A 27,138-nucleotide genomic window follows, 5' to 3' on the forward strand; every position below is an offset into this window, starting at 1 on the left:
CTTTCTTAGGGAAATTGAAAAGAAATTAGCTAAAAGGATTTTAGAATAAATTTGAATTTTTTTTTACAATAAAATCATCTTTTCTTCAACTGGTATACAATTTGTTCATCAAATCTATCCCATAAAATTCATGACCCTCAACACACAGACTCTGAAAACTTAGAACATTAAATTAGGTTTATGTTCTCCCCAATATATGCAAGATTTCGCAAATATTATTCGATTTTGTTTTTGTTGTTTATAAATGGTTTAATGGGTTTAAAATACATAAACGGTTTCTCAAAAGGTGATACTCTAAATAATCAAGACTCTAAATATCTACATTACTGATTATCAAATCATTTACTGAAATAATGGTGCCATTTAGAACATACTAGCAAGAGACAGCTAAAGAACTGAATGTGAAGTAGGTTTAGATTAAAATGGTTAAAATTTACCTGATTATAGTCTATTATTCTGCCCAATTGTTCAAATCTAGGGAGCATTTCCAAATTTTATTAACTTATCACTTTCTAAAGGAGGACTGTTTTATATTCACTTAAAAGCATTAATAACAAGCAAAGCATGCAGAAACAAAAAGTGAAATAGAAAATGCATTTTAAATTCAGGCTGGGGAATCCATTAGCTCCAAAACAGATCAGTTGTGTATTCAGTTCCACACCACTGCTGACATACACTGAGACTCATTAGGTTTTCAGGATCATCATTTTACTCCATTTCAGCAAAGGAGGTCTCAGCACAAGTAAATGAAGGAAGGACACATAGCTCCAAATTTTTCATTTCCCTTGAAATTCAATACTCTCAGATTCAGTATTGTCTATTTCTAAAGGTTGTATCAAAGGAACTTAGGGCCTAATGAATCAAATTAAACAGATTTAAATATGTGCCCATGAAAATCAGAAAACTCAATAAAGATTTAGTGTCATAATATAGTATGAAAAAAAAAAACACCAGAAAACAAAAAAACCAGACTCTCATTCCATATTAGTATAAAAGGTAAGCATGTATTAAGGCAGTTCTTTTATAGTTTGAAGTCTCAGTACTGGTTTCCTTGCCAACAGACTTGGTGTTAATATCAAGGCAATAAAACATAGCTGCTTACTGGAGCTGTGTGTTCAGCAAGAAACTGAAGAACTGTTTCTAATGGCTTAAAAAAATAAAGACTAAAATCTGATATTTAGAAGCCTCACTGTTTATACTTGAAGTGTGTGTCCACATGCACACACTTACACAAAGTTCTCCTACCACACTCTCAGGTAAAAGGAAAAGGGGGGAAAAGGGGGGGGGGAATTCCCTCAATCTCAGAAAGTAATCAAATCATTTGGAACTGAGGTAAAAATATGCCCAACCATGAAGAGCAAAGCACCTTGCAAGTTAGTTAAGCCAAAATAACAGTGAAAAACAATTACATAGCAAAGACTGAAAATAATCACCAACCACTGTTGACCCACCACCATGAAGGAAGAACTGGTTGCACAGAAAGCTGACCAAAACCTTGAGATCACCACAGAAACTCATTAGATTTCAGGTATAAATAAACTAAGAGCAAGAGAAAAAAAGAGAAAAATCCTATAAATTATCAAGGTTCATTTCACAGACATACAACTTGAACAGATGATGCAACCAACATGACCACTTAATCAAATAATTCCCTACGAACCCTCCAAGCCACATATATTTATTTGGGAAACAACAAACCCTACTGATTACAGTCCAATAAGCCACAAAGTATTCATATTTGTGTATGAATCTAAAAAAAGACCCTAGAAATCTAAGCAAATGAAAGATCTTCTCTGTCATCAGATTCTCTCTCCAATCCCCAAAATGGAGTATTTCATGCTTTATTAGATTAGAATCATGTTTCCCTTTTGGCTTTATCTTCAGTCTCTAATGAAAAAGCTCATCCAAAACAGTAGCGTTATGTTGTGTGGAATAACATATAGCAAACACATTTTCTTTATGGATCCGGAAAAGGTTCTACTGGACTAGCACTGAAGTCGTTTCAAACAGAGAACCAGCCATCAGTCTCCCAATCATACTAACCAAAATAAGGAGAGCTGACCAATGTTTTTCAATTAAATAACTGCATTCCATTCTTCACTTATATCCCTTGTTTTCCCAATTCCATTCTGACTGTTCAATAATATGTTTCTGTTCAGCTTACAAATATGAATAATTTGCTTTCAATCATTTAACGTGTTCTAAGATTATGGGTTGGGAATTTAGAATACATTAAGCAAGTAACATTTTATTCTGGTTTAAGGAGTTAACAAACCATTTCCTGTCATGCTGGTCTGTTCCAGGATTCCTTGGAAGATTCTCTATCTCTGCCAGCACAGGACCAGAGGGAACAGAAGGAACCACAGGTAGAGTAGATTTCACAGCCCAAGCCTTTGGACAGAAATTATAAAAATCATCTATTTTACTTACATAAAAGACTTTGTCACCTATAAACAGAACATTAAAATGGAATACTATCTACATATTGAACAAATAAAGTGTAAACAAATGCTTGAATGTTATAGACTACCTTAGAGATAACAATAATCTACCTAAAAGATCTATGTCTAAAAGAGATAAACAATAATCTATCAGTGTCTTATTCATTTTATGGGATTTACAGGAACAGAAAATGTTCTATAGGATACCTGTCCCATTTATAACATCATAGATAATAAAATAACAGAGGGTTTCATTTTTGAGCCACTTTACAGATAAGAAAAACACACAAAACTTTCCTGAAGTTATACCACTATGAAAATTCAATTAATAATACCACTATATGTCATAATTAACTACAGTGTTCTAGTGCTTTAGAAGCTTAAGATGATCTTACCTGTTGGGAGCCATTACTCTGAGCGGAAACATTATTGTGAACACTGTAATGGGGAAAAACATCTATTAAAAAACCATATATAAATTTCTAGGGCTTCACACTGTAAGATAACACATATACTAATGAAAGTAGCTTTATTTTTAAAGACATTGATTGTTTTGTTGCAAATAAAGAAAAAATTACTGTTGGTTCCAAAACTAAGAATGTAAGATGCTCAGAAAACATTTGCTTTCGTAGACAAACACTTGTTTTTCTATGATCTGCTCATTTGAGATTTGTATATACCTGTATGTTAACTGTGCTTTAAATATGTAGTTCACTACTAATCTTATTCATTGGACAGGATCTGTCAAAGATAGCAAAATGAAGAGCAGCACAAATGATTCCTTAAATTCAAGGCATTAAGCACAAATATCCACATGAACTTATCTGTGCCACTTCTTTTGTATATTCACACCCTCTCACAAGATCTTCCAGTGTCATCAACAGCTCAGCATTTTATAACCCAAAAGACCTTAGTACAAACTTAAAATTAGAAACCTTTCTGTATACTTTCTGCTCCAAATAACTTATAAATGTGTCTTTAAATTTTTAGCTTAGGCTGTACTCATTTTCCCTGTTCCATCCCTTCCCCCCCAAAAGCACTTAAAAACCCCAATCTTGGGGTGCCTGGGTGGCTCAGCTGGTTAAGTGAACAACTTTGGCTCAGGTCATGATCTCACAGTTCATGAGATCAAGCCCTGCATCAGGCTCTGTGCTGACAGCTCAGAGCCTGGAGCCTGCTTTAGATTCTGTGTCTCCATCTCTCTCTGCCCCTCCCCTGCTTGCCTGTCTCAAAAATAAATAAACATTAAAAAAAATAGTAATAAAAAAATAAAAACTCCAATCTATAACAAAATAAAAACAAACCTCAGAGCAACTTAAAAAAAATTCAATAAAATAACTCAAAAATGACATATTATCACAACAAAATGAGGGAAAAAAAAGAGTTTACTAACTTCACAATTTCCAACATCTAACATAAGCATACTTGCATGTATGAGGTAAAGAATTCAACTAAGGCAACTGAAAAATATATTCAAAATAATGTACGTATGTATGTATGTGTAAACATATATATACACACACATATATATGGATATATGCGTGTGTATATATATTTACATACATACATGTGAGTATGTGTATATGTTTACATACAAATATATGCATAAAATTCCTTGAAAGTGAGAAAATAATCTACAGATTTAACAAGAGCACTATGTCCCAGGAAAATGAGATAGAGTTAAATGCATTCAACCCATTATTATTAAAATACTGATTTTCAAGGATAAGGAAAGAATACTTAAGGTACCCCAAGAAAATTAAAAGGAAATCACTGCCAGTATCTGGCTGGCATAGACTTCTCCATAGCAATACTCAGTATCATACCAAGCCACAATGTCATTCTAGTAAAAGGAAACACGCAAAGCTTCTCAAACCAAACTCTTAATACAATATCTAAGAGCCTTTCTTAAAGGGGTGAGAAGAAAACAAACACTATCTGATGAAAGGCAACAAATTAAGAAAAGATCTCAAGAATGAAGAGCCCTTGCTAAAAGACTAGATAATGAAAAGTGAACCCATTTTATAGCTTATCATTTTGTTACCTACATCTCCATTACAAGTTGAGTCACCAGAACTTGCACTAGCATTGACTGGGTTCAAATTCAAGCCGCGCCACTACCAGTAGCTAGTTCTGCTCTCTAAACTTAAGGTACTTCATCTGCGTGAAACTGTTACAGGAGGATTAAATGCATTAATATTAGCAAAACACAAATAAAACTGATGAAAAAAAGCTTTAAAAAAATACTAGTTAGTGTGTAACTTTTGTCAAGACAATCGTAAAGTATATACTTGTCAGGTACGATTTCTTTTGACTAATGCTACTGTTCCCAGAACATATTATGCTGGTTTAAGTAACCATAATCCCAAATATTATGAAATCTCATCCAACCTGCTTGGCTGGATGATCCCCTTGGTTACTCTTTGAAGCTTTTTCTTTAAGTGAGAATAACTCCAGCAGATGATGAATAAAGATGAATAATAACATTAAAAAAAGTACTTATAATAAGTGATCTTAACTGGATCATAGTTCCTGGTTTCTAAACATTTGAAACGTAGAAAGCACTATTTTCTCATAATTACATTCTTTCACTTCCACTAATATAAAAGTGAAACACTTCTCATTACTGACCTTATCCCAGTTTCCCCTTTCAAAGGAACACCTACAATACCTGACCCCTTTTGCTCCTATACTCTGTATTCATCATTTCCTCCACCATTTTTTTTCTTTTCTTTTCCACCTTCAAGATTCTGTCTGCTAAACCTGTACAAAAAGTACCAATCACTGCAATGTGGACTATCCTTTAAAATGTCACCTCTTCTTAGGATACTCTATATTAGTCAAGGCTCATGGGAATAGTTAGGAGATAAAATAGTACAAGGAAAACGACTGACATCAGCCAATTTAAAAACCTGTTACTCAAATAGGCACAGTACAAGGTCAAGAAGCTTTTTAGGTCAAATAGCTGTGCTTTTTCAAACAGTCCTGTTTTCCATGGTTCACTGGAGCAAAACTGTTCATGCAAACAGAACTACAAGGGCAAGAATGAAAGGGTATTCATGCCAGTCCAAACTCAGGTCCTCTCAAGCAGTGTTATGTAGACTGGTAAATAACCTTCAGGAGAGCAGGGTCCCCCTCTACATTTAATTTCTAAAAGCTTATTACAAAAAATAATAACAATAAAATATCATTATTTAAGTATCCCATTTCTGGTGCAGTTTCCAGAGCCAAAAGCATTATTCAAGGAAAGAAAAGAAAATTTTGTCATTACATTAATCTAAATTCTAGGAAAGAGATTATAAAGCTATACTCAAGTTTTGGGTCAGAAACGTGTATTTCAAAAAAATTTTAAAGAAGGATAAATTCTTGCAAATAAAAACCTTAATTTCAACTATATATTATTGCTTGAATGCTTTTACATTTCTGCTAAATTCACTAGGTTGTCATCTTTATTTTAAGCTCTAATATGCTGTACTAGCCTCTTTTTCAGGTTAAGTAAGACATGATTCATTAAACAAAAAACAAATAAAATAGTTTAAAAAGTATAGAATGCCTCTAACATTGCTCCATCATCTTTCTTAAAAGCATAGCTTATAAATAACTACAATGAAAATAAAAGTACAACTCACAAAAAGCAGAAAATTGTTTTTTACCTAATTAAAAATTCACAATAGAGAAAATCACTTACTTCCTCCTTACTCTGTTCATTTATTTATATTTAATAACCTACTGACAGCTAAAGAAACATCAGAAGAATCCTTATTCAAGAAGCAGAGTATTTTTATGGTGAATCACTAATCAGCCTGACTCTAATGGCTTTCTAAGTGTGGAAGGAAGGGGAAAAACTGAATAGGACATCTCAAGGAGAGGCTGGCCATACTCAGCACCCCACAACAAATAATTTCTACTTCTGAAGAAGCTCTAGTCACACATCTGCCATATAAGAGTAGACAAGTTCAAAAGAGTTAATTAGATTTACAAGTATGTCCTGAATCTGAGACACTCCAAGAGACTGGCACATAATAGTTGAAAAGCATTAAATGAAACTATACACTGTAATATACACTATTAAAATTGAGTCATCAAAAGTAGGACTTCTAGAATGGTGGTTTGAGGACCCTTCCTGCCTGTGAAACAAACATTTTAGCTGGTGAAAATTATTAAAAAAACAATCATTAAGAAGCATACATCAGTGAATAAACCATTTATTCAAGGAAATCTACTGAATCTCAGAGCTGAGTCTGGCATTTGAGCCACAATTTGCTCCCCTTCCCCATTCCCCCAAGTTCAATGTGGTGGAAGCTTTACTTCACGTGAGTGCAGCCAAGAAGACAGAGCTCTCTTCAGGCAATCCAGACTTTAAACCAGCTATTTTAAAGATGTTCAAGAACGAAAAAACCAAATCTAAAGAAGTAAGTTGGAAACACTGTCTCCATAAAAAGAAAATATCTCTTGGGGCATCTGAGTGGCTCAGTCAGTTAAGTGTCTGACTTTGGCTCAGGTTATGTTCTCATGGTTCATGAGTTCGAGCCCATATTGGGCTGCTGTCAGCACAGAGCCTGCTACAGATCCTCTGTCCTTCTCTCTCTGGCCCTACCCCACTCACATGTGCATGCTGTCTCTCTCTCAAAAATAAATACACCTTAAAAAAAAATGAAAGTATTTCAAAGTGTATAAAAAAAGATAATACCATTAAACAGAGAATTTACACAAAAGAATCAAACAGAAATTCTTGAGTTAAATGTACAAGAACTGAAATTTAAAAATTCACTGAAAGAACACAACACCAGGTTTGAGCAGGTTGAAGAATCAATGACTTGAAGACAGGTCAACTGAAATGATCTATTTCTGAGTAACAGAAAGAAAAAGAATGAAGAAAAATGAACAGAGACTCCAGTACCTGTGGGACACCATCAAATGTAGCAACATGCATGTAATGGGAGTCCCAGAAGAAGAGGAAAGGAAGGAACAAAAAGATAATCTGAAGACATAATCGCTGAGAACTTCCCAAATTTGATAAAAATAATATACCAGGGAAAAGCAACCAGAAGAGGGGTCCCTGGGTGGCTCAGTTGGTTGAGCTTCCAATTCTTGATTTTGGCTCAGGTCATGATCTCATGATCATAGTACTGAGCCCCACAACAGGCTCCACGCTGGTTGTGAAGCCTGTTTAAGAGTCTCTCTCCCTAACCCTCTGACCCTCTCCCACTCATTCACACATGCACTCTCTCTCTCCCTCAAAAAATAATAAAAAATAAAGTCAGACATTTAAAAAACAAAAATAAAAAAAGAGAGAGAAAAGCAACCAGAAGAGAACTGGACTGTCAATACTTGTATCAAACTTCAAAACAAAAAAATTACTAAAGGGCACATCCAGCGTGGCATGCTTTTGTGGGCCTTCAGTCGAGCAGACCCAGTGCGGTTGCTGAGCTGCCTCCGATCACCTGCTGTAGACTTGGCTGCACCATGGAGCACCTTGACAAAGCAGCGCTAAATGCACTACAGCCGCCCAACTTCAGAAATTAAAGTTCAGGGGTGCCTGGGTGGCGCAGCTGGTTAAGTGACTGACTTCAGCTCAGGTCATGATCTCATGGTCCGTGAATTTGAGCCCCACGTCAGGCTCTGTGCTGACAGCTCAGAGTCTGGAGCCTGCTTCAGATTCTGTGTCTCCCTCTCTCTCTCTCTCTGTTCCTCCCCTGCTTGTGCTCTGTTTCTCAAAAATAAATAAATGTTAAAAAAAGAAAAAAAGAAAAAAGAAAAAAATGAAAGTTCATTAGCATCTACCCTGAAGACGCTCCTGTTCTTCACAGCTTTAATGATCACTGTACCTCGTGGGTTGTATTTCACGACTAAATCTTATGCTTTTGAAGGCGCCTTTGGGATGTCCAATAAGGACAGCTATTTTTATGCTGCTATTGTTGCGGTGGTCATCATCCATGTGGTGTTGGTCCTTTTGTTTATGTGGCCTGGAATGAAGGCTCACGACAGTGGCGTGAAGACAAACAGGATTAAATCGAACATCACCTTTTGATAGCATTAAATTGATTTTTTAAAATGGTAAATGCGCCTGGGATATTGATGATTTCAATAAACTTGAGGCCATGTTAAAATCAATAATAATAATTTTAAAAAATAAAACAAAAAAATTACTAGAGAAAAAGAGTGACATTTTATCATAAGAGAGTCAAACAATTATAAATATATATGCACTTAACAAAAGCCTCAAACTGAAAGAATTGGAAGAGAGAAATACACAACTAAGCAACAGTAACTGGAGGTTTCACAACCTTACTCTTAATAATGGATAGAATTAGCAAAAAGGTTAACAATGAAATAGAAGTCCTGAGCAGTATTACACCAAGTAGACCTAACAGACATTTACAGAACATAACATTCAATAACGGCAGAATATCCATTCTTCTCAAGTGCATATAGACCATTTTCTGGAATAAGCCATAGGCTAAACCATAAAACAAGTTTCTTTATAAGGATCAACATCATACAAAGTATGTTCTCTAACCATGTGGAATAAAAGCATACACACAAAAAAAAAAATAAGAGAGGAATAGTTAAGATATTCACAAATATGTGGAAATCAAGGAACACATTCCCAAGTAACCAACGGGTCAAAGAAGAAATCAAGAGAAACAGGAAAATAATTTGGGATAAATGAAAATACAACATACCAAACTTACAGAATGTGATTAAAGCAGCGCTTGGAAGAAAATCTATAGCAATGAATGTTACGTTAAAAAAGAATAAAGACCTCAAATAACCTAATTTCCCACCTTAAGACACTAGAAAAAGAAAAGCAAACTAAACCTAAAGCAAGCATAAGAAATGAAATAATATAGCAGAGAGAAAATCAATAAACTTGAAAAATGAGTAAGAATCAATGAAACCAAAAGCTGGTTCTTTGAAACAGCCTACAAAATGGACAAACTTTTACCTAAACTAACCAAGGTGGGGGGTATGGGGAGGGGACCCTCAAATTACTAAAATTAGAAATGAATGAGGAGGGGTGCCTGGGTGGCTCAGTCAGTTGAGAGTCTGACTCTTAATTTTGGCTCAGGTCATGATCTCGTGGTTCGTGGGTTCAAGCCCCGCATTGGGCTCTGCACTGATGGCATAATGTTAGTGAGCCAAATCCAGCAACATGTAATATAAAGAATTATACACCATGACAAAGTGGGGGTTATACCAGGAATAAAATTAATTGCTTATCTGCAAATAAAACTTTGTTCTTTGAGCTCCCTGTGTGCAAGAATCCTAATTTATTCATCTTTATATCCTCAGTCACAGGCCAATAACAAATGTAGGTCATTCTCATTATAAATAGTATATCCACCCCCCAACCCAGTCTTTATTTCTAAACTGCTTTGTCAATTTTATCTGGCATTACATCTGTTCCCTGCTATATTCCCAATGCTAAGGAACAACTTAATACGTTGACAGGTCTTCAACAAGTATTTGTTTAATTAATGACAGCAACTACATGAATTCTAAAACATGTTCCTAAGTTGTAAGACACTACTCACCTGAATTCTTCAGGTTTTGCTGTACTTGCTGACATGGGGAAAAAAAGAAAAAGAAAAGAAAACATCCCATTAGTTTCCTCTTATATGGTAAGCTGCTTCACTATTCATAAAAGTAAATCTGGACTGGTTGTTTCAGGTTTGTTTATTTATTTTGAGAGAGAGAGAGGGAGTAAGCAGGAGCGGAGCAGAAAGAGAGTGAGAAAGAGAATCCCTAGCAGGCTCCCCACCATCAGTGAGGAGCCCAACTCAGGGCCTGAACCCATGAACTGTGAGATCATGACCCGAGCTGAAACCAAGAGTCAGATGCTTAATCACACAGGCACCCAGGACTGTTTTTTCAAGCCATGTTTCCCAACTATAGATTTAAAAACCTTCCTTTGATAAAATGTTCTAGGATTCACATCACTAAAATCAATAGTGACAATTATTTCCATTTTAAAAATAAAGCAATAAAATAAATACCATCTTCTTTTAAATTTTTTTTTTCAACGTTTATTTATTTTTGCGACAGAGAGAGAATACCATCTTCTTTTAAAACAGAACCACCTGCAAGCCTCCTAGAGTGAGTTATGTGACAACAAAATAGAACATGAGAGGTGACTCAGGGTTTTAAACCATCACAAACTAAAATGGTCTCATTAATAGCTATATATTATTTGATTTATAGCCACAAAACTTATGAATATAAATCAGTTTTTTAAGTCAAACATCAGATCATGTTACTGGACAACTGGGATGACCCTAACATCAGATATACTTAAAATTCAATCTGTATTTTGATATAAACTCAGATTCAAAACCAAACACAAGTTTTAGTTTAAAATCAAGCTTTTTATTACATAAATTAAATGTACAATAAATTTAAACACTTTTTAACAAAATCTTATTATAATGTTATATGAAATAACATTTTTTAAGTTTATTTTGAGAGCGAGAGAGAGGGAGCACATGCACGTGCATGTGCACAAGTGGGGGAGGGGCTGAGAGAAAAGAAGAGAGAATCTCAAGCAGGTTCTGCACTGCCGGTCCAGAGCTGGACTTGGGGATCAAACCCACAAACATGAGATCATGACCTGAGCTGAAATCAAAGAGTTGGACGCTCAATCAACTGAGCCACCCAGATGCCCCTTGGCATAATTTTTACTTAAAATGTATTCATCGTAAACCAGTGGTTTTTTTTTTAAAGTTCCTAAAGACATTTGAGAGTTTTTTTTTTTTTGTTTTTTTTTTTTTTTTTTTAAGTAAACTCCACACCCAGCATCGAGCCCAACTCAGGCTTGAACACAAGACTCAGATCAAGACCTGAACTGAGACCAAGAGTCGGATGCTTGGGGTGCCTGGTTATCTCAGTCAGTTAAGCATCTGACTCTTGATTTATGCTCAGGTCATGATCTCAGGGTTTGTGAGATCGAGCCCAGCATTGAGCCCAGCATCAGGCTGTGAGCTGACAGCACAGAGCTGGCCTGGGATTCTCACCCCCTCCCTCTGTCCTTCCCTTGTATGCGTGCTCTCTCTCAAAATAAATAAACAGCAAAAAAAAAAAAAAGATGCTTAACTGACTGAGCCACCAGGCGCCCTGAGAGATTATTACGAATGCAAAAATCAGGAAGTCAAAAAGGGAAGGGAAGGTGTTAATCTACAGAACTAAAATAGCACAAACAAAAACTGAACACAAATTCAAAATAGTGTCTGAACTGGGATTAACACAAAGTTTAATCTCAGCAACAACATAAGCAATTTTTCCATTTTCTTCTATTGATTCTGTCATAACCAAAGTTAATGAACAAGGGAACTTTAGTTGACTGGAATAAGCTTAAGGTTCAGATAACTTCCTTTCAAGTAAACAATACCAGCACACAACAGACTGTCAAGGAAGAACTGTCCTTTGAAACAGGACTGCATCTCACCTTTCATTTGTAGAGTTCGTCGAGAATATCGTTTGCTGGGTCTTCTTTCAAAGGATGTTGATCTTCTTGCTTTATTGGTTTTTGTGGTCTGATACTCAGTTTTCCCACTAAAATAAATGAGGCATATTAACAAGAATAAGAGAATTTGAGGCCTACAGTAATCAGATACACATGAGAAAAAGTCTATATTAAGACTGTCCTTAAAAGAACCCCCCTGAGCTTCATCCTGAAGGAACTACGACGAACAGGCTTGATGTCTGTCTTTACCACATCATTCTTCTACTCTTTAGGCTTGTGCGAAATACGCAACGTACAAATTATATTGTTTTTTTCCTTAAACATGCATATAACTAAGAATATACTGAGTAAGTTTGGAATATCTGTACTCTTTTTTTTTTTTTTTTTAATTTTTTTTTTTCAACGTTTATTTATTTTTGGGACAGAGAGAGACAGAGCATGAACGGGGAAGGGGCAGAGAGAGAGGGAGACACAGAATCGGAAACAGGCTCCAGGCTCTGAGCCATCAGCCCAGAGCCTGACGCGGGGCTCGAACTCCCGGACCGCGAGATCGTGACCTGGCTGAAGTCGGACGCTTAACCGACTGCGCCACCCAGGCGCCCCGAAATATCTGTACTCTTATGCAACTCTTTTCCCATCCTTATTCATTTACCTCGTGCAAAATATGCAATTAACTCAAGATTTTGTTATTTAGTCTAATTGTGATACATTTTTCAGATAATTTTCCAGAAATATTTACAACTATTTTCCCATTCTCTTTGATTTGCATTTAAATTCTGTTAAGAAAATGCCTCCTCACTTTTTTTTTTTTTTTTTTTAATTTATTTTTGGGACAGAGAGAGACAGAGCATGAACGGGCGAGGGGCAGAGAGAGAGGGAGACACAGAATCTGGGCCATCAGCCCAGAGCCTGACGCGGGGCTCGAACTCATGGACCGCGAGATCGTGACCTGGCTGAAGTTGGACGCTTAACCGACTGCGCCACCCAGGCGCCCCGCCTCCTCACTTTTAATATAGGTAGAATAGAGCTCTACTTACATGAATCCCACCCACACAATCAACTATCAACAATATGGAATAGTATCCATTCCTACATTAAATCACAGTGACTCTCATGACATGCTGAAAACTCCTAATGATCTACTCTCAGGTAAACCAAAACATTTCTAATTTATGACCAACACACAAGAAGTCTATAAAAATAACTTCATTTTTATAAAGGACCAGAAATGTTACTCAGATGCATTTCCCACTCAGCGCACAATACCTTTTTCTATATGGTATTCAGCTAATGGATGGAGACTCTTTAAAAACTCTTATTGTATGAATTTAAATGGACGATTAATATATAAAGTAAATGTCAAGAGGGATACAGAATCCATTATATCATTACAATGTTTTATTGGCTATTCAAGAAACTACAACCACGCTGTCAGCATGGAGCCTGCTTAGGATTCTATCTCTCCCCCTCTCTGTCCCTCCCCTGTTTGCTCTCTGTAGCTCTCAAAATAAATAAAAATAAACTTTAAGAAAAATGAAATTACAACCCATAACAATACTACTTTGTCTTTTAATCTGGCCAGTGGAAAACATTGGAAACCACTTTGTTTCTATGCCTTGGTTTCTACATCTGTAAAATGAGAGGTCAGCCTAAACTTTTTGCTTTATGAAAGAACAGATATTCTTTCATATGAAAATTATGAAAGCAGATATTGACATTCACCTATATCTAAATCGTGATCCTAGTCGAATAAATCCCGATCGATGAGAACTCTTTTGGACTGGGCCTCGGAGGCGAAAGAAGGCATGATGTTCCACAGCACATTTCCATAAATGTTTGCACGCTTTTGGATGATCCAATCTAAAGACAAATGTATGCTCCTGCTCTTTGCCCTGGAAAAAAAAAAAAAAAAAAAGGATGTAAAGAGAGGTAATTATTAGGTTAAACAGTCCTTTCTGTCCCTTGTTACTCAGCTATAAATACAATCACAGCAATACCAAGAACAGAGTAATAAAGCATCTAGTTTGCTCCCGGAAACTAAGACATTCTCTATAGCTATCTACATAAAAAGGCAGAGTTGAAATCAAGCTGTCCACTTTCACAGCCAATATAAAATTATTCCTAAGAGGGTCATCTCTACTTACATGATCTCATTTCTTAGAGAAAAATAAAAATGAGGCTTTATTTGCCATACTTTGGGATAAATATATAATTATCATGTAAAGGATCATACAAGATGTGGCAATATATATCAACAGACTTAAAAAGGTGCATATTCTTGGGGCAACTGGGTGGCTCAGTCAGTTAGGCATTCGACTTCGGCTCAGGTCATGATCTGACAGTTGGTGGGTTCAAGCCTTGTGTCGGGCTCTGTGCTGACAACTCAGAGCCTGGAGCCTGCTTCAGATTCTGTGTCTCCCTCTCTCTCTACCCCTCCCCCACTCTTGCTTCTGTTTCTGTCTCTCAAAAATAAATAAAAATGTTAAAAAAAAAAAAAAAGAAAAAAACGGTGCACATTCTTTGTCACAGTAACCATATTCCTGGGAATCCAAGTAATAATTAACATTCATAGGCACTTTTTAAGGATTTCACATGGATTAATTCAATGAACAGATATTATCATTAGCTTCATTTCATAGATAGGGAATTGAAGCTCAAGAAATAAAGCCCAAGGTCACAAAGAAGAAATCAGAACCTAACTATTTGTGCTCCAGGACCTGGTTGTAACAATTAAGCTTCACCATCTGTTTAGGGAGAAAGATTTTCTTAACACCAAAATGTATATCCAAAGATTTTCTTCACAATCTCATTTATAATAGTAAGTATTGCAATAAAACACTAAATGTCCAAAACAAATTATCAGTAAATAACATTAAAAATGATACAAAAAGATAAATGAGGGGTGCCTGGGTGGCTCAGATGGTTAAGTGTCCAACTTTGGCTCAGGTCATGATCTCAAGGTCTGTGAGTTCGAGCCCCACGTTGGGCTCTGTGCTGACAGCTCAGAGCCTGGAGCCTGCTTCAGATTCTGTGTCTCATTCTCTCTCTGCCCCTCTCCTGCTCACACTCTGTCTTCTTCTCTCTCAAAATAATAAACATTAAAAAAATTTTTTTAATAAATTAAAAAAAGATAAATGAATAAAAGATGAATGAATAAATGCACAATTGTTTATTCACATTATAAAATACCATATATAGGTTAAAATGAATGAACTGATATCTACATGGCTACACCTATTTAGGTAAACTAAGGAAACTGCCAAAAAAAAAAAATATAATGATTTCTGTAAATTTCAAAAACAATTCCACCATGTATTATGATGTATTTATATTTGGAAAAAGGAAGTATGAGAATGACACCCTCAAGAATGATGGCTAGCTAGAGGATTATACCTCACTGTACTGAACAGTTATTTTTTTTTTAAGTTTATTTATTTTTAGAAAGAGCACAAGTGGGGGAGGGGCAGAGAGAAAGAGAGAGAGAGAGAGAGAGAGAGAGTGCGCACGCAGGGGAGGGGCAGAGAGAGAGAGGGAGAGAAAGAACCCTGATGCGGGCTCAAACTAACAAACCATGAAATCATGACCTGAGCTGAAATGAAGAGTCAGACGCTTAACCGAATGAGCCACCCAGATATCTCTGAATACACGGTTATGGTTATGCCAAAAATGTTACTCTAGATGAGTAAAATGGGTATCAGGTTTTCTGATACAACTCTGCAGTACACTTCGAATATTTTACAAATTAAACTATATTTTAAAATGACAATCTATATGTAGTTATTTCATGACCTTGATATAGGCAAAGATTCCTAAATTTGAAGACACAGAAAGTACTGACCACAAAGGAAAATAGTTATAAACTCTATTACATTAAAATTGAAACACTCTACCCAAAACATACTATTAAAGGAGTCAAGGCAAGCCAAGAAGATACTTACAACACACAGATCTGCAAAGAACTGATGTCCACAATACATAAGAACTTCAATGAGGAAAAAGAGCACATGACCCAAGAGAAAAATAAGCAAAAGACTTGAACAACCACTTCATAAAAAAGAATACTTAAATATTAAATATATAAATAAGCACTAAACAAATAGTGATCAGGGGAATGCAAGTGAAAACCACAAAACCATTCTATGAACAGAATGGCTACAAGGAAAAATACCAAACATTAGCCAAAAAAGAACAAATGGAACTCTCTTACATTGTAGGTGGGAATGCAAATGTGTATCAACACTTTTGAAAACAGTTTGGCAGTATCCACTAAAACCAAACACATGCATACCCTAGTCTTCAGACCAGCACTTTTAATAGTGAAAACTAAAACAACTCAACAGTCCATCAACAACAGGATGGATAAATAAGTGCAGTCTATACGTAAAAAGGAATATTACTGGGGTGCCTGGGTGGCTCAGTCGGTTGGGCGTCCGACTTTGGCTCAGCTCATGGTCTCACGGTTTGTGGGTTTGAGCCCCACTGGGCTCTGTTTTGACAGCTCAGAGCCTGGAACCTGCTTCAGATTCTGCGTCTCCTCCTCTCTCTGCCCCTCCCATGCTCATGCTCTATCTCTCCCTGTCTCTCAATAATAAACGTTTAAAAAAAAAAAAAAAAAAGGAATACTATGTAACAGTAAGAACGAGCCTACTATAGCAACCAGCTGCAAGAGGGCGAGGCTCACAAATATAAATAAAAAGAAGTCAGACACAAAGAGAACAGTCAGGTTTCGTTCAGATTGAGTTTAAGATATAAACAAAAACCAGTGTATGGTGGTAAAGTCAGAAGAACAAGAAAATACCTTTGGAGGACTATACCTGGTGGGAGGCACAAGAGTGTATAATTCTAGTAGTATTCTATGTCCCCAACTAGGTGCTGGTCATACAGGTGTTGGTGAAAATCCAACAAGCTGCCCACTTGTTTTTGCACTTATCTGAATGTATATTATACTTCAGCGAAATTGACGAACAAAAAATACACATAGAAAAAACCATGGAGAAACATATAACCTCAAAGGAGGAAAAACCCTTCCATAATCCATGAAAGATGATAAATTTGCCTATTTAAATTTTTTTAAAGCATGTGGCAAAATCACAATAAATAACATTAAAAGATGAACAACTATTAGATACAGTATTTACAATTTCTATGAAAAAGGGCAAAACAAACCAGTAAGAAAAAAGGCCCAATGACAAAATGGGCAAAGGGTATGAATAGAGAGTTTGGAGAAAAGGAAATATAAATAACAAAATATATGAAAAGATGTTCAATATTACCCATAAAAACACAAATACAAATTAAACCTACAGTGAAATTCCATTTTTTACCTTTCAGATAAAAATGTGACAACTCCCTCTGAAGAAACAGGTTTGATCCTTCATAGGATCTCTGTTATCTAGGACAAGTGCACATAACCATTTGAACCAGCAAATCCACCTCCAGGAAACTATCTTACAGATATTTGCCGATGTACAAATTCATGCATATATAGTGAATAAATGTTGAGAATATATTAAATAATTTAGGGTACACCCACACAGAATACTATGCAGTTAGTTTGCTTTTTAATTTAAGAACAAAGAAGCATTCTACATACAGATATGGAAAATATTCCAAAAGTTATAATGTAAAGTTTACAAAGGGTTAGTACACAGTCTAAAGGCATGGCAACTTCTGTATAAAAAAGAACAGATACACATATTTGCACATGTGTGTGTGTAAAATACCTTCAAAAAGATATCCAAGAAGGTAATACTATATAAGATCTAATTTAAAATGCCATCAATTGTAAAATGTGCATTTTATGGCTCAAATAAGAACAAGTGTCACCAATTAAATTATGACCATATTTCCTTATCACAAAGAATTGTATTTTATTCTTCCTGAAAAAATGCCTTTGGATTTCGATACAAATATCATGCAATCTCATATGTGCTTACATAAAAAGGAAAATCGTAAAATAAGTTTTTACACATGAAATCTGCAGCTTCTGACTCATTGTTAACTAATTTGTTGATGATACAATGATCATCCTCCGTGCCATCAGATTTAATTTTTTTTAATGTTTATTTTCGAGAGAGAGAGAGACAACAGAGTGCAAGTGGGGGAGGGGCAGAGAGAGAGAGAGATACAGAATCCGAAGCAGCCTCCAGGTTCTGAGCTGTCGGCACAGAGCTCGACGCAGGGCTTGAACTCACAAACCATGAGGTCGTGACCTGAGCTAAAGTCAGACACTTAACCAATGCACCCAGGCACCCCAATAGATTTCTTTTTTTTTTTTTTTTTAATTTTTTGTTTAATGTTTATTTTTGAGAGAGAGAGAAAGACAAAGCATGAGCAGGGGAGAGGCAGAGAGAGGGGGAGAATCCAAAGCAGGCTCGAGGTACAGAGCCCAACCTGGGGCTCAAACTCATGAGCTATGAGATCATGATCTGAGCCAAAGTCAGATGCTTAACTGACTGAACCACCCAGATGCCCCCTCAATAGATTTCTTTTTAAAATGCTCTGTTGCCTCTATAATTTCCTTCTAAGCTGGGTGAAAGGGCAATCCTTTGCATTGTCTTAGTAATAAAACTTAGTAATATCACTGTTTCGTCTAATTTTCCAAATCTTCTTTTAGGTTTTGCTAAGTAGTCCTTCTCACACATCATTGTGCATACAATTGCTGAACTTGCTTTTATCTATATCCATCTATATGTATATATGTTTTTCAATTTATTTCTTTGCAAGGAATAAAGTTATTATTTTTTTTTAGTTCATTCATGATTCTGTGAGTTATGACAAATGGCATGGAGTCTAGGAACTACCACCAAAATCTGGTTATAGAAAAGTTATCTCATTCCCCTAAATTCCCTTTGCTGTTTCTTTGTAGTCAAGCCTCCTCATTCTCCCTAATCCCAAACAGTGATCTGTTCCATTATTATAGGATTGCCCTCCCCAGATCATCATATAAATGAAATCATACAAGTCATAATTTTCTGAGTCTGGCTTTTTTCACCTAGCATAATGCATCTGAGACACATTCCTGTTGTGTTTATCAAGCGGAAACTAGAGTTAACCAGAAAAAAAAAAAAAAAGTAAGCCTTAATTGAGAAGATTTTATTAAAGAATAGGAGTTTGGAAACCCTTATAAAAGAGTAATAGGAGTGCCTGGGCGGCTCAGTCAGTTAAGTGTCCAACTCTTGATTTCGGCTCAGGCCATGACCTCACGGTTGTGAGATCAAGCCTGGCATTGGGCTCTGTGCTGGGCACGGAGCCTGCCTGGGACACTCTCTCTCTATCCCTCTCTCTCTCTGCCCCTCTCCAGCTTGCATGCACATTCTCCCTCTCTCTCAAGAAAAGAAAAGAAAAGAAAAGAAAAGAAAAGAAAAGAAAAGAAAAGAAAAGAAAAGAAAAGAAAGAAAAGAAAAGAAAAGAAAAGAAAAAAAAAAAAAGAAAAATTAGACTTGAGTTACCACATAACATAGTCATTGTTAAATAAATAATGCAATACAATTCGTACCTGATCATCATCTTCTACAACCACCAGGGTTAATTTATTCTTCTTAAAATCCAACCTGGTTATCTTGGGCCTATAACAATATTAGAACAAAAGCCAGATTTCAAATAAATGTCCTCTAAATTAAAAGAAAATTTTTGCTGTTATTTCCAGTATATCAATCATCTAACAGCTGAACTGTAAATTGATTAAGAGGGTGTTTACCCTCTTTACCTGTACTGCCCACCAACAAAGCCTCTAATCTAAAAAAATAATTAGGATAACAGAAAAAAAACATTTCAAAAGCAGGATCTCTAACAAAACTGATGGGGCACAAATATCAGACAGTAAAAATGTTACAAAAAAAAGAAAATGAAGAAATCCATTTAGTACTTTATAGGTTCCCAGCTATGGTACAAGAGATTCCCCAGGCCTAGTGTAGAGCAGCAGCATAGGAACTGGATACAGAAAGACTATAAAGGTTTTCTAAAAGGCATACATGAAAACAAATTTTTGATTAAGACCTGCAACTTTATTTTCTGTATCAATTTGTTTGAGGAAGTACATCTTTAAAAAAAAGAAAAGAAAAAAGGTTTTTTTAAACCTCACTTTATGGCCCCTTTTCCAACTCTATCACCCACCTGTACTGAAATCCTCAACAACCTACCACATGTGAACTTTGCACTTCTGCAAACTGTGAATGTCAAAACAATGAAACTCTCATTCTCGCTAGTTTTTAAATATAACTTATACAAAATACAATTGTAAAACATAACGTTTTTACAAGAGTTGTACTAAAATAGTAAGTAACTAAGCACAATAGGTGGAGCAGGAGGGGAAGAACTAGCACTTAAGTGTAACAAATACTTACATAAGGCCTATCAAGTGTCAGGTAACCTTCTAGGTGTACTACACGTATTAATTCAACAGATCCTCACAACAACCTTAAGAAGTGGTACAAAAGATGCTTTCTTCAACTCTCCAGCTACAGGATTCTCTGGCCATGAAGTATGTTCCATCTGCCCACAGGGCAAGCTGGAAGTGTCAGAGAATTAACACTCAAAGACTGGATAAATAAATACCCCAAAGCTCCTTCACCTATCAAGGGACAACTGTGAAGGTATTCCACTCAAGTCTCTCAGAAAGTCCCTAGCATGGATACCTGAATTCCAAAATAAATGAAATCTATCTTCAACTTTTTGAGGGAAAATAATGTTCAAACCTAAAATTCTATTCTCAGCCCAACTACCAAGAAAGCATAAGAGAAGAATAAACCATTTTAAGGCATCCAAGGATTCAAACAATTTAGCTCCTACACCCTGCTTTTCTTAGGCAGTTAGTTACCTGAGGATACAGATCAGAAAAAACAAAAGAAAGGAAAATATGGGACGAAGACACAGGATCCTAGCTGAAAAAACAGATGAAAGCTGTAGAGCAGCCTGGAGAGCAGACAATTTCAACAGGAACAGAAAAATCATTTAATGCAACCCTGAGGATCTGAAAGAACGTAAGGATAAGACAAAGGCAGGTAATTTAAAGCACGGCGTGGGGTGTAAGAAACTGAGGGGGAAGCCAAAAACTCCAGGAAAAACAAAAACCTATACAGAAAGAAAATGTAATTCCAGTTGTGAGTTCAAGTATTTCCAGACTGATCAGAAAGAAAGGATCATGACCTAGCTCTATTGTACAACAAACTTTACTGACAGGTAAACACCTGTTTGGACAGGTTGCATGAAAAGGAAGCCCTTGACAACAGGAGATCCTCCAGAGGTGACTGCACAAAGCTACCCCCAAAGCAGGGGAGACAGCAAGGGAACTTGTAGGAGAGAAGGGAATCAGAGAGGGGGCTTGGGTTTCTATGCAATGGCATTCAGCAGCAAGCGGGAAGTCTCTAGGTCAGAGAGTTCCGAAGGGCAGTAGCAGTTTGGTGTCTTTTATAGCTACAGGATTTATCACATCTATGACCAGCTGATGGCAGATATAGTTTATAGGGGGACATGCAAAGCAGGAAGGCTCTAAATGATTAAAAATAAAGTTATTGGGCTATATTTAAAGTAACTGGATATATAAGAAATTGAGTTTCGTGCTGGTGGGCTTTGAGCTAACCATCCTGGCATGCTGTGAAGAAGTAAACAACATAGAGGCCCTTTAACTCATGTATATAACACCAGTACAGTGTGAAGTTCTCCACCATTTCAGATACAGGGATAACAATATGAACACTATTTCCTGATTTTCCACTTTTAGAACAAACCAGGCAAGATGTGAAGAACTTTACTATGGCTATGAAATCCAAGTAAAATCTATTCCTTGATAGGAAATGCAAATACAATTTTCAACTATGAGTTAGGTTGGGACTAAAAAGAGAAGCACAACTTAAAAGGAGGGGTAAATATTTTCCTCTTACACACCAGGGAATATGGGGTAATATGACTGTGGAACAAGAAGTTCTAAAAGTAGTGATGTAATAACTATACGACATGAGAGTGTCCATGTGAACATTTAGTACATGTAGAAATAAAAAATATGTATCAAGAGATGTATATTGACATACTTTGAAACTAATGGAAAAATGGATGGAAGAGTTTTAAAAATTACCCCTGGGGGATGGGTAAGGAGTATGACAGGAGACAGGTGATTTTTATTATCTTTTCAGAATTATTTGATCTCCAAACTCTATTATATGTATTAACTTGAAAGAAATGTTTTTACTCATTAAAAAAAAAAAAAAAAAACAACAACAATAAAAACCTGTAAGTATCTGTAATATTAACTCTGCTTACCAAAAAAATAGGCCAATTTTGGTCTCTCCTTCAAAAACAAGGACTCCTGTTGGGGTCAGTCCCAAGCTATAGTCATTTCCATCTCTAGCCTAATTTAAGGAAAGCAAAACATGTTAACTTTATTTGCATAAGACAGATATCACATTTTCACACAAAAGTTTATTTTCACATCGAATTATATTAACTATATACAGGCTACTATTAATATGTAAAATGTTTTCAGCAAATAGAAATATCCAAAGTAACATTCTCAGGAAAATTCATGCATACATTTAGTTCACCGTTAACACTATAGTCTTTTTTTTTCTTCAATATATGAAATTTATTGTGAAATTGGTTTCCATACAACACCCAGTGCTCATCCCAAAAGGTGTCCTCCTCAATACCCATCACCCACCCTCCCCTCCCTCCCACCCCCATCAACCCTCAGTTTGTTCTCAGTTTTTAAGAGTCTCTTATGCTTTGGCTAACACCATAGTCTTAAGGTAGGTCATCACTGAAAATACACAGGTGTACTTCCACGACAAAGAAAGCTCTTTGCAGATTCTGCCTATAGTCTATTCACCACTTAAATCACCATTTTTAAAAAGACTACCTTTCTAGGGGCGCCTGGGTGGCTCAGTGAGTTGAACGTCTGACTCTTGACTTTGGCTCAGGTCATGATCTCATGGTTTAGGAGATCAAGCCCCGTGTTTGGTTCTGCGCTGACAGCACAGAGCCTGTTTGAGATTCTCTCTCCCTCTCTTGCTGCCCCTCCCCACACGCATGTGCACTCACACACACTAGCTCTCTCTCAAAATAAATAAATAAACAAACTTTAAAAAAACTGTCTTTCTGGAAAATTTTAACTTTTTAAACTAGAAATAAGTTAAATCATTATACAAGCTGTATTACAGCTTATCAAAGTCTTCTCAAGCTATAAATTTTCAACTTTGCTTCCTGAATTATTTTAATTTTTAAATAGCCTACTCAGCTTATGTGATGCCAGATGACATGAATGTTACATGAATATTACACTTAATAAGAATAAAAAGTGGTTTAAAAATCTAAAAAACATAGTAACACCTTAAAAACACAGATACAGTTTTTTGGAGATTTTGGTTGTTTCTCTTTCTTATACTGTAACTTTATGTGAGATTTTCATATTTAATCTCAACCTTTATAACACATCCAAAGTACCCAGTGCTATACTATACCATCTCCATGCCCTCCTTCATTTTGAAAAAAGTCAGTTACCTTCAATCTTGAAGGAATAAACTTTTTAAAAATCATCACAACACAGTTCTTACCTTGACCACATGCATATCAACCCCATACATTTCTAACCATTTGGCTTTATTCAGATAATTGGTTTCAGCTTGTGCTGGTGTCTGACCTCTGAAATTTAAAAAATAGTAATTTTTAATAATAATAAATGTAAATTCTATACCAAGGACGGTCATAGAAGAAAACATACAAAATCACTGCAGTGATGTTAAAGAAAAGTGTGGGCAAAGCCAAGTACCTGTATTCCTTCCATTTCTCAAAAATAGCCAGCTCCATCTCTTCAGTCTGAATGGGCACGAACCTGAACTCAGACACAAGTTCAGGACTATGCTCAGCAAGATCATAGTCACCAAGTTCAGCTACAAACATAAGTTGCACAAAGTTATATTTTGTTAATTAAGTTTATATCCTGCTGAATCTTTCTTCAGAATTCATTAATAAAATCTGCTAAGATTAGAAACGTTCTTTCTTAAACTATAGTAATTCATAACACCCAGATCATTCCCCAAAATAAATCTAGCTTAGACTTACAACGTGTCAACCAACATCTATACACACAATGATATACTTGTGGTTGGTGGTATATTTTCAAATATATGTGTTTCTGTTCATTTATTTCATATAATGTTTAGCTTTTGAAAACCTCTTTGTAGACTTCCTTAGAGAAACACCTTTTGACCTTATAATGAATAAACAAAAATATTTAGCAACCTTTAAAAAAAACATTTAGCCAGCATCTATTAAGAATCCAATATGCAGAGGGGCACCTGGATGACTCAGTCGGTTAAGCATCTGACTTCGGCTCAGGTCACGATCTCATGATTTGTGGGTTTGAGCCCCACGTGAGGCTCTATGCTGACAGCTCGGAGACCGGAGCCTGCTTCAGATTCTGTGTCTCCCTCTCTCTTTGCCCCTCCCCAGCTTGCACTCTTTCTCTCAAAAATAAATATTAGAAAAAAAAAAAAACTAATATGCAGAGAACATGACATCATACACCACTACAAGATACAGGCTCCGTCCTCCTGGAATTGTAAATAGATAATCCTAAAGAAATAACTGAAAAAAATATTAGTAAAAAGTATCTGGGGAAGGGAAGCAGTAGGAAAACACTTGGGCGGGGCACAAATAATCATGTGCCCATCTATGGTTAGCTCTGAAATATAGGTTTGGGGAAGAAGGGAAAATGATTCTAATATTTTCTTTACTTTAGACATTTCCCTTTTAAAGAACATCTTACTCATTTAAAAATTAAAATAGTTCCATTTATATTAAAAAAATCCACTTGTATACAGAAAAAAATACAGAGATCTTGAGATACTAATAAAAATGGGAACAGGGGCGCCTGGGTGGCGCAGTCGGTTAAGCGTCCGACTTCAGCCAGGTCACGATCTCGCGGTCCGCGAGTTCGAGCCCCGCGTCAGGCTCTGGGCTGATGGCTCAGAGCCTGGAGCCTGTTTCCCATTCTGTGTCTCCCTCTCTCTCTGCCCCTTCCCCATTCATGCTCTGTCTCTCTCTATCCCAAAAATAAATAAACGTTGAAAAAAAAAAATTAAAAAAAAAGAAAAATGGGAACAACTCATTATTTATTGAATACAGACTCTACACACTTGACATATTACAGATATATTGTCATCTATTTTCTCAACAACCTTGGAAAATATTATCATGCCCAATTTGTTGCTGAAGAAATTACTCTTTTGTCTGGATAATGGGTATTTTTTTTTCTGTTTTAGGTCACATTTTTAAGAAGCACCAAACCAAATCTTCTACCTAGTGTTGTTCAGGATATATATTAAAATGTCAAGGAAAAACTGAATTGAGAGTATGAAAAAAGCTAGTAACAAAAATTATTCTGATAAAATATAAAATCATAAACAAGAAACAAAGAGCTCATTTTATGAAGATGGACTGTACTTCAGCAAATTTATTCTAAGGACCTTAAGACTTCGGATTTGGCAAAATATTAGACACGGGACACAGAGATGCACACCATGACAAGAAGTGTGGCGGAATCATGCAAATAATGGTGCTGTGGATGAAGAAGAAAGTAGGAAAGAACTTTTACTTAGGAAAAAAAAATGTGATAAGGAGGGTTAAGAGATAACAAAATAGAGCCACAATGCATGAATCAAACAATAAACATTTAGGGGTGCCTGGGTGGCTCAGATGGTTAAGCGTCCAAGATACAGTCAGATGGTTAAGCATCTAGATACTCCAATAGAACAGATTTCTTTCCATTTTGTGAATGAGGACTGAAATTACAGTTTTCTTAAAATGTCAATTTTTCAGAAAAAAAATACCTAAACTTAACAGTATTTCGTCAGTACAATAAGGTACAAAATTATAAGTTTTTTCATTAATTTCATTTATTGGAAAATACTTTAACCATCAGGAACTTTTAAATATGCTCTAAGTATTTCTTTCATGGATTCATTTTTAAGAATAAAACTAAAGAGGAGTGCCTGGGTGGCTCAGTCGGTTAAGCATCCGACTCTTGATTTTTAGCTCATGTAATGATCTCCTACTTCTTGACATCAAGCCTGAGTTGGGCTGTGCACTGACAGTGAGGAGCCTGCTTGAGTTTCTCTCTTTCTCCCTCTCTTTGTCCCTCCCTCACTCACTCTCATGCTCTCTCTCTCCCCCTCAAAATAAACAAGACTTAAAAAAAAAAAGAAAGAATCAAACTAAAGAAAGCAAAAATACAACTGCAAAAATCTCTTATATCCCTGCATTCTTTTCAAGTTAAAAAAAAAAAAAAAAGCTGAGAGTCCCCTTATGATATTTATTGAATTATCAAGTCAACAGCAATTTTGCTTGAAAAGAAGTTACAGATAGAAAGGGAGCAAATGAAGTGAAAGGGAAGAAAAAGAAGGCCATGTTCTTTAAACAAAGTAAAGTAATAAGGTTGGATATTGATACAAGTTAACAGTGGTGTTACTTTTCTTACCCATCATTTTGAATCTTTTGAAATTCTTAACTAAAAACACACAGAAAAGAATTATGCTTTATTCTTAACAGTCAACATAAGAATTGCTTACCTTGCAGATTATAAGCTGCCAGCTGAACTGCTGTATCAAAGGGACACTCTAATCTGAGACCGAAACACAAATTTGTTAGACAAGTCAACTTCCCAAGGTTCATTTTAAGATAAATGCAAATAATACCTACTTTATGTTGACCATTCTTTTTTCATAATTATGAACTTATTTTTCAAAATCATTTTCAACTACTTAATAAAATGTGGTTTACCTTAAATAATACTCACTTTCCACTGAGAATATCTTGTTTTAACTGAAGAACAAATAAATACCTAAGAAAAATAAAAGGCACAAATTTAACTAAACAGAATAATCTACTATGAAAAATAATCCTACCCTTCTAATGTGAGAAGAAACATTTTTAATTACAGAATTTTACCTGCAATAGAATCTATAAAAGAAAAAAAATATGAAAAAAAATTGGGGCCAATAAGCCATCAGGAGGATGGCAGCATGTCCATAAGATAACTGAGTACAGTACAACCACCTTAAGATTAAAGGTTTTAAGCAAATTATGGAGAATGAGCTCTGTGATCTAAGTTTACATTACTCTCACAACACAAACCACTTGGATGTGAAAGGACACAGGCATATATGTAACTATGGAGATTAGCTATAATCTCGCTGGTAGAGGGTGCAAGACAAGAAAACCCTTCTAAAGGGACTCAGCAAT

At 35.8% G+C, this 27,138-nt stretch overlaps 1 protein-coding gene across 7 annotated transcripts in view; it reads right to left on the bottom strand.

Annotated features, from left to right (window-relative positions):
• Window positions 1-27,138, bottom strand: part of EPB41L5 (erythrocyte membrane protein band 4.1 like 5) — a 149,897-nt gene that overhangs the window by 76,631 nt on the left and 46,128 nt on the right. For all 7 annotated transcript variants that reach the window (XM_040474821.1, XM_040474818.1, XM_040474817.1 and 4 more), the window contains exons 6-16: window positions 26,693-26,737; window positions 26,466-26,518; window positions 23,666-23,786; window positions 23,451-23,538; window positions 22,162-22,250; window positions 19,403-19,472; window positions 13,627-13,796; window positions 11,887-11,993; window positions 9,980-10,007; window positions 2,837-2,879; window positions 2,276-2,391 (exon numbers count right to left, since the gene is read on the bottom strand). In XM_040474821.1, the coding sequence (XP_040330755.1) occupies window positions 2,276-2,391; window positions 2,837-2,879; window positions 9,980-10,007; window positions 11,887-11,993; window positions 13,627-13,796; window positions 19,403-19,472; window positions 22,162-22,250; window positions 23,451-23,538; window positions 23,666-23,786; window positions 26,466-26,518; window positions 26,693-26,737 (930 nt within the window). The remainder of the gene's footprint in view (window positions 1-2,275; window positions 2,392-2,836; window positions 2,880-9,979; window positions 10,008-11,886; window positions 11,994-13,626; window positions 13,797-19,402; window positions 19,473-22,161; window positions 22,251-23,450; window positions 23,539-23,665; window positions 23,787-26,465; window positions 26,519-26,692; window positions 26,738-27,138) is intronic.

The sequence above is a fragment of the Herpailurus yagouaroundi genome, unplaced genomic scaffold (genome assembly GCF_014898765.1).
Source record: "Herpailurus yagouaroundi ecotype Mexico unplaced genomic scaffold, PumYag 140, whole genome shotgun sequence".
NCBI lineage: Eukaryota > Metazoa > Chordata > Mammalia > Carnivora > Felidae > Herpailurus > Herpailurus yagouaroundi.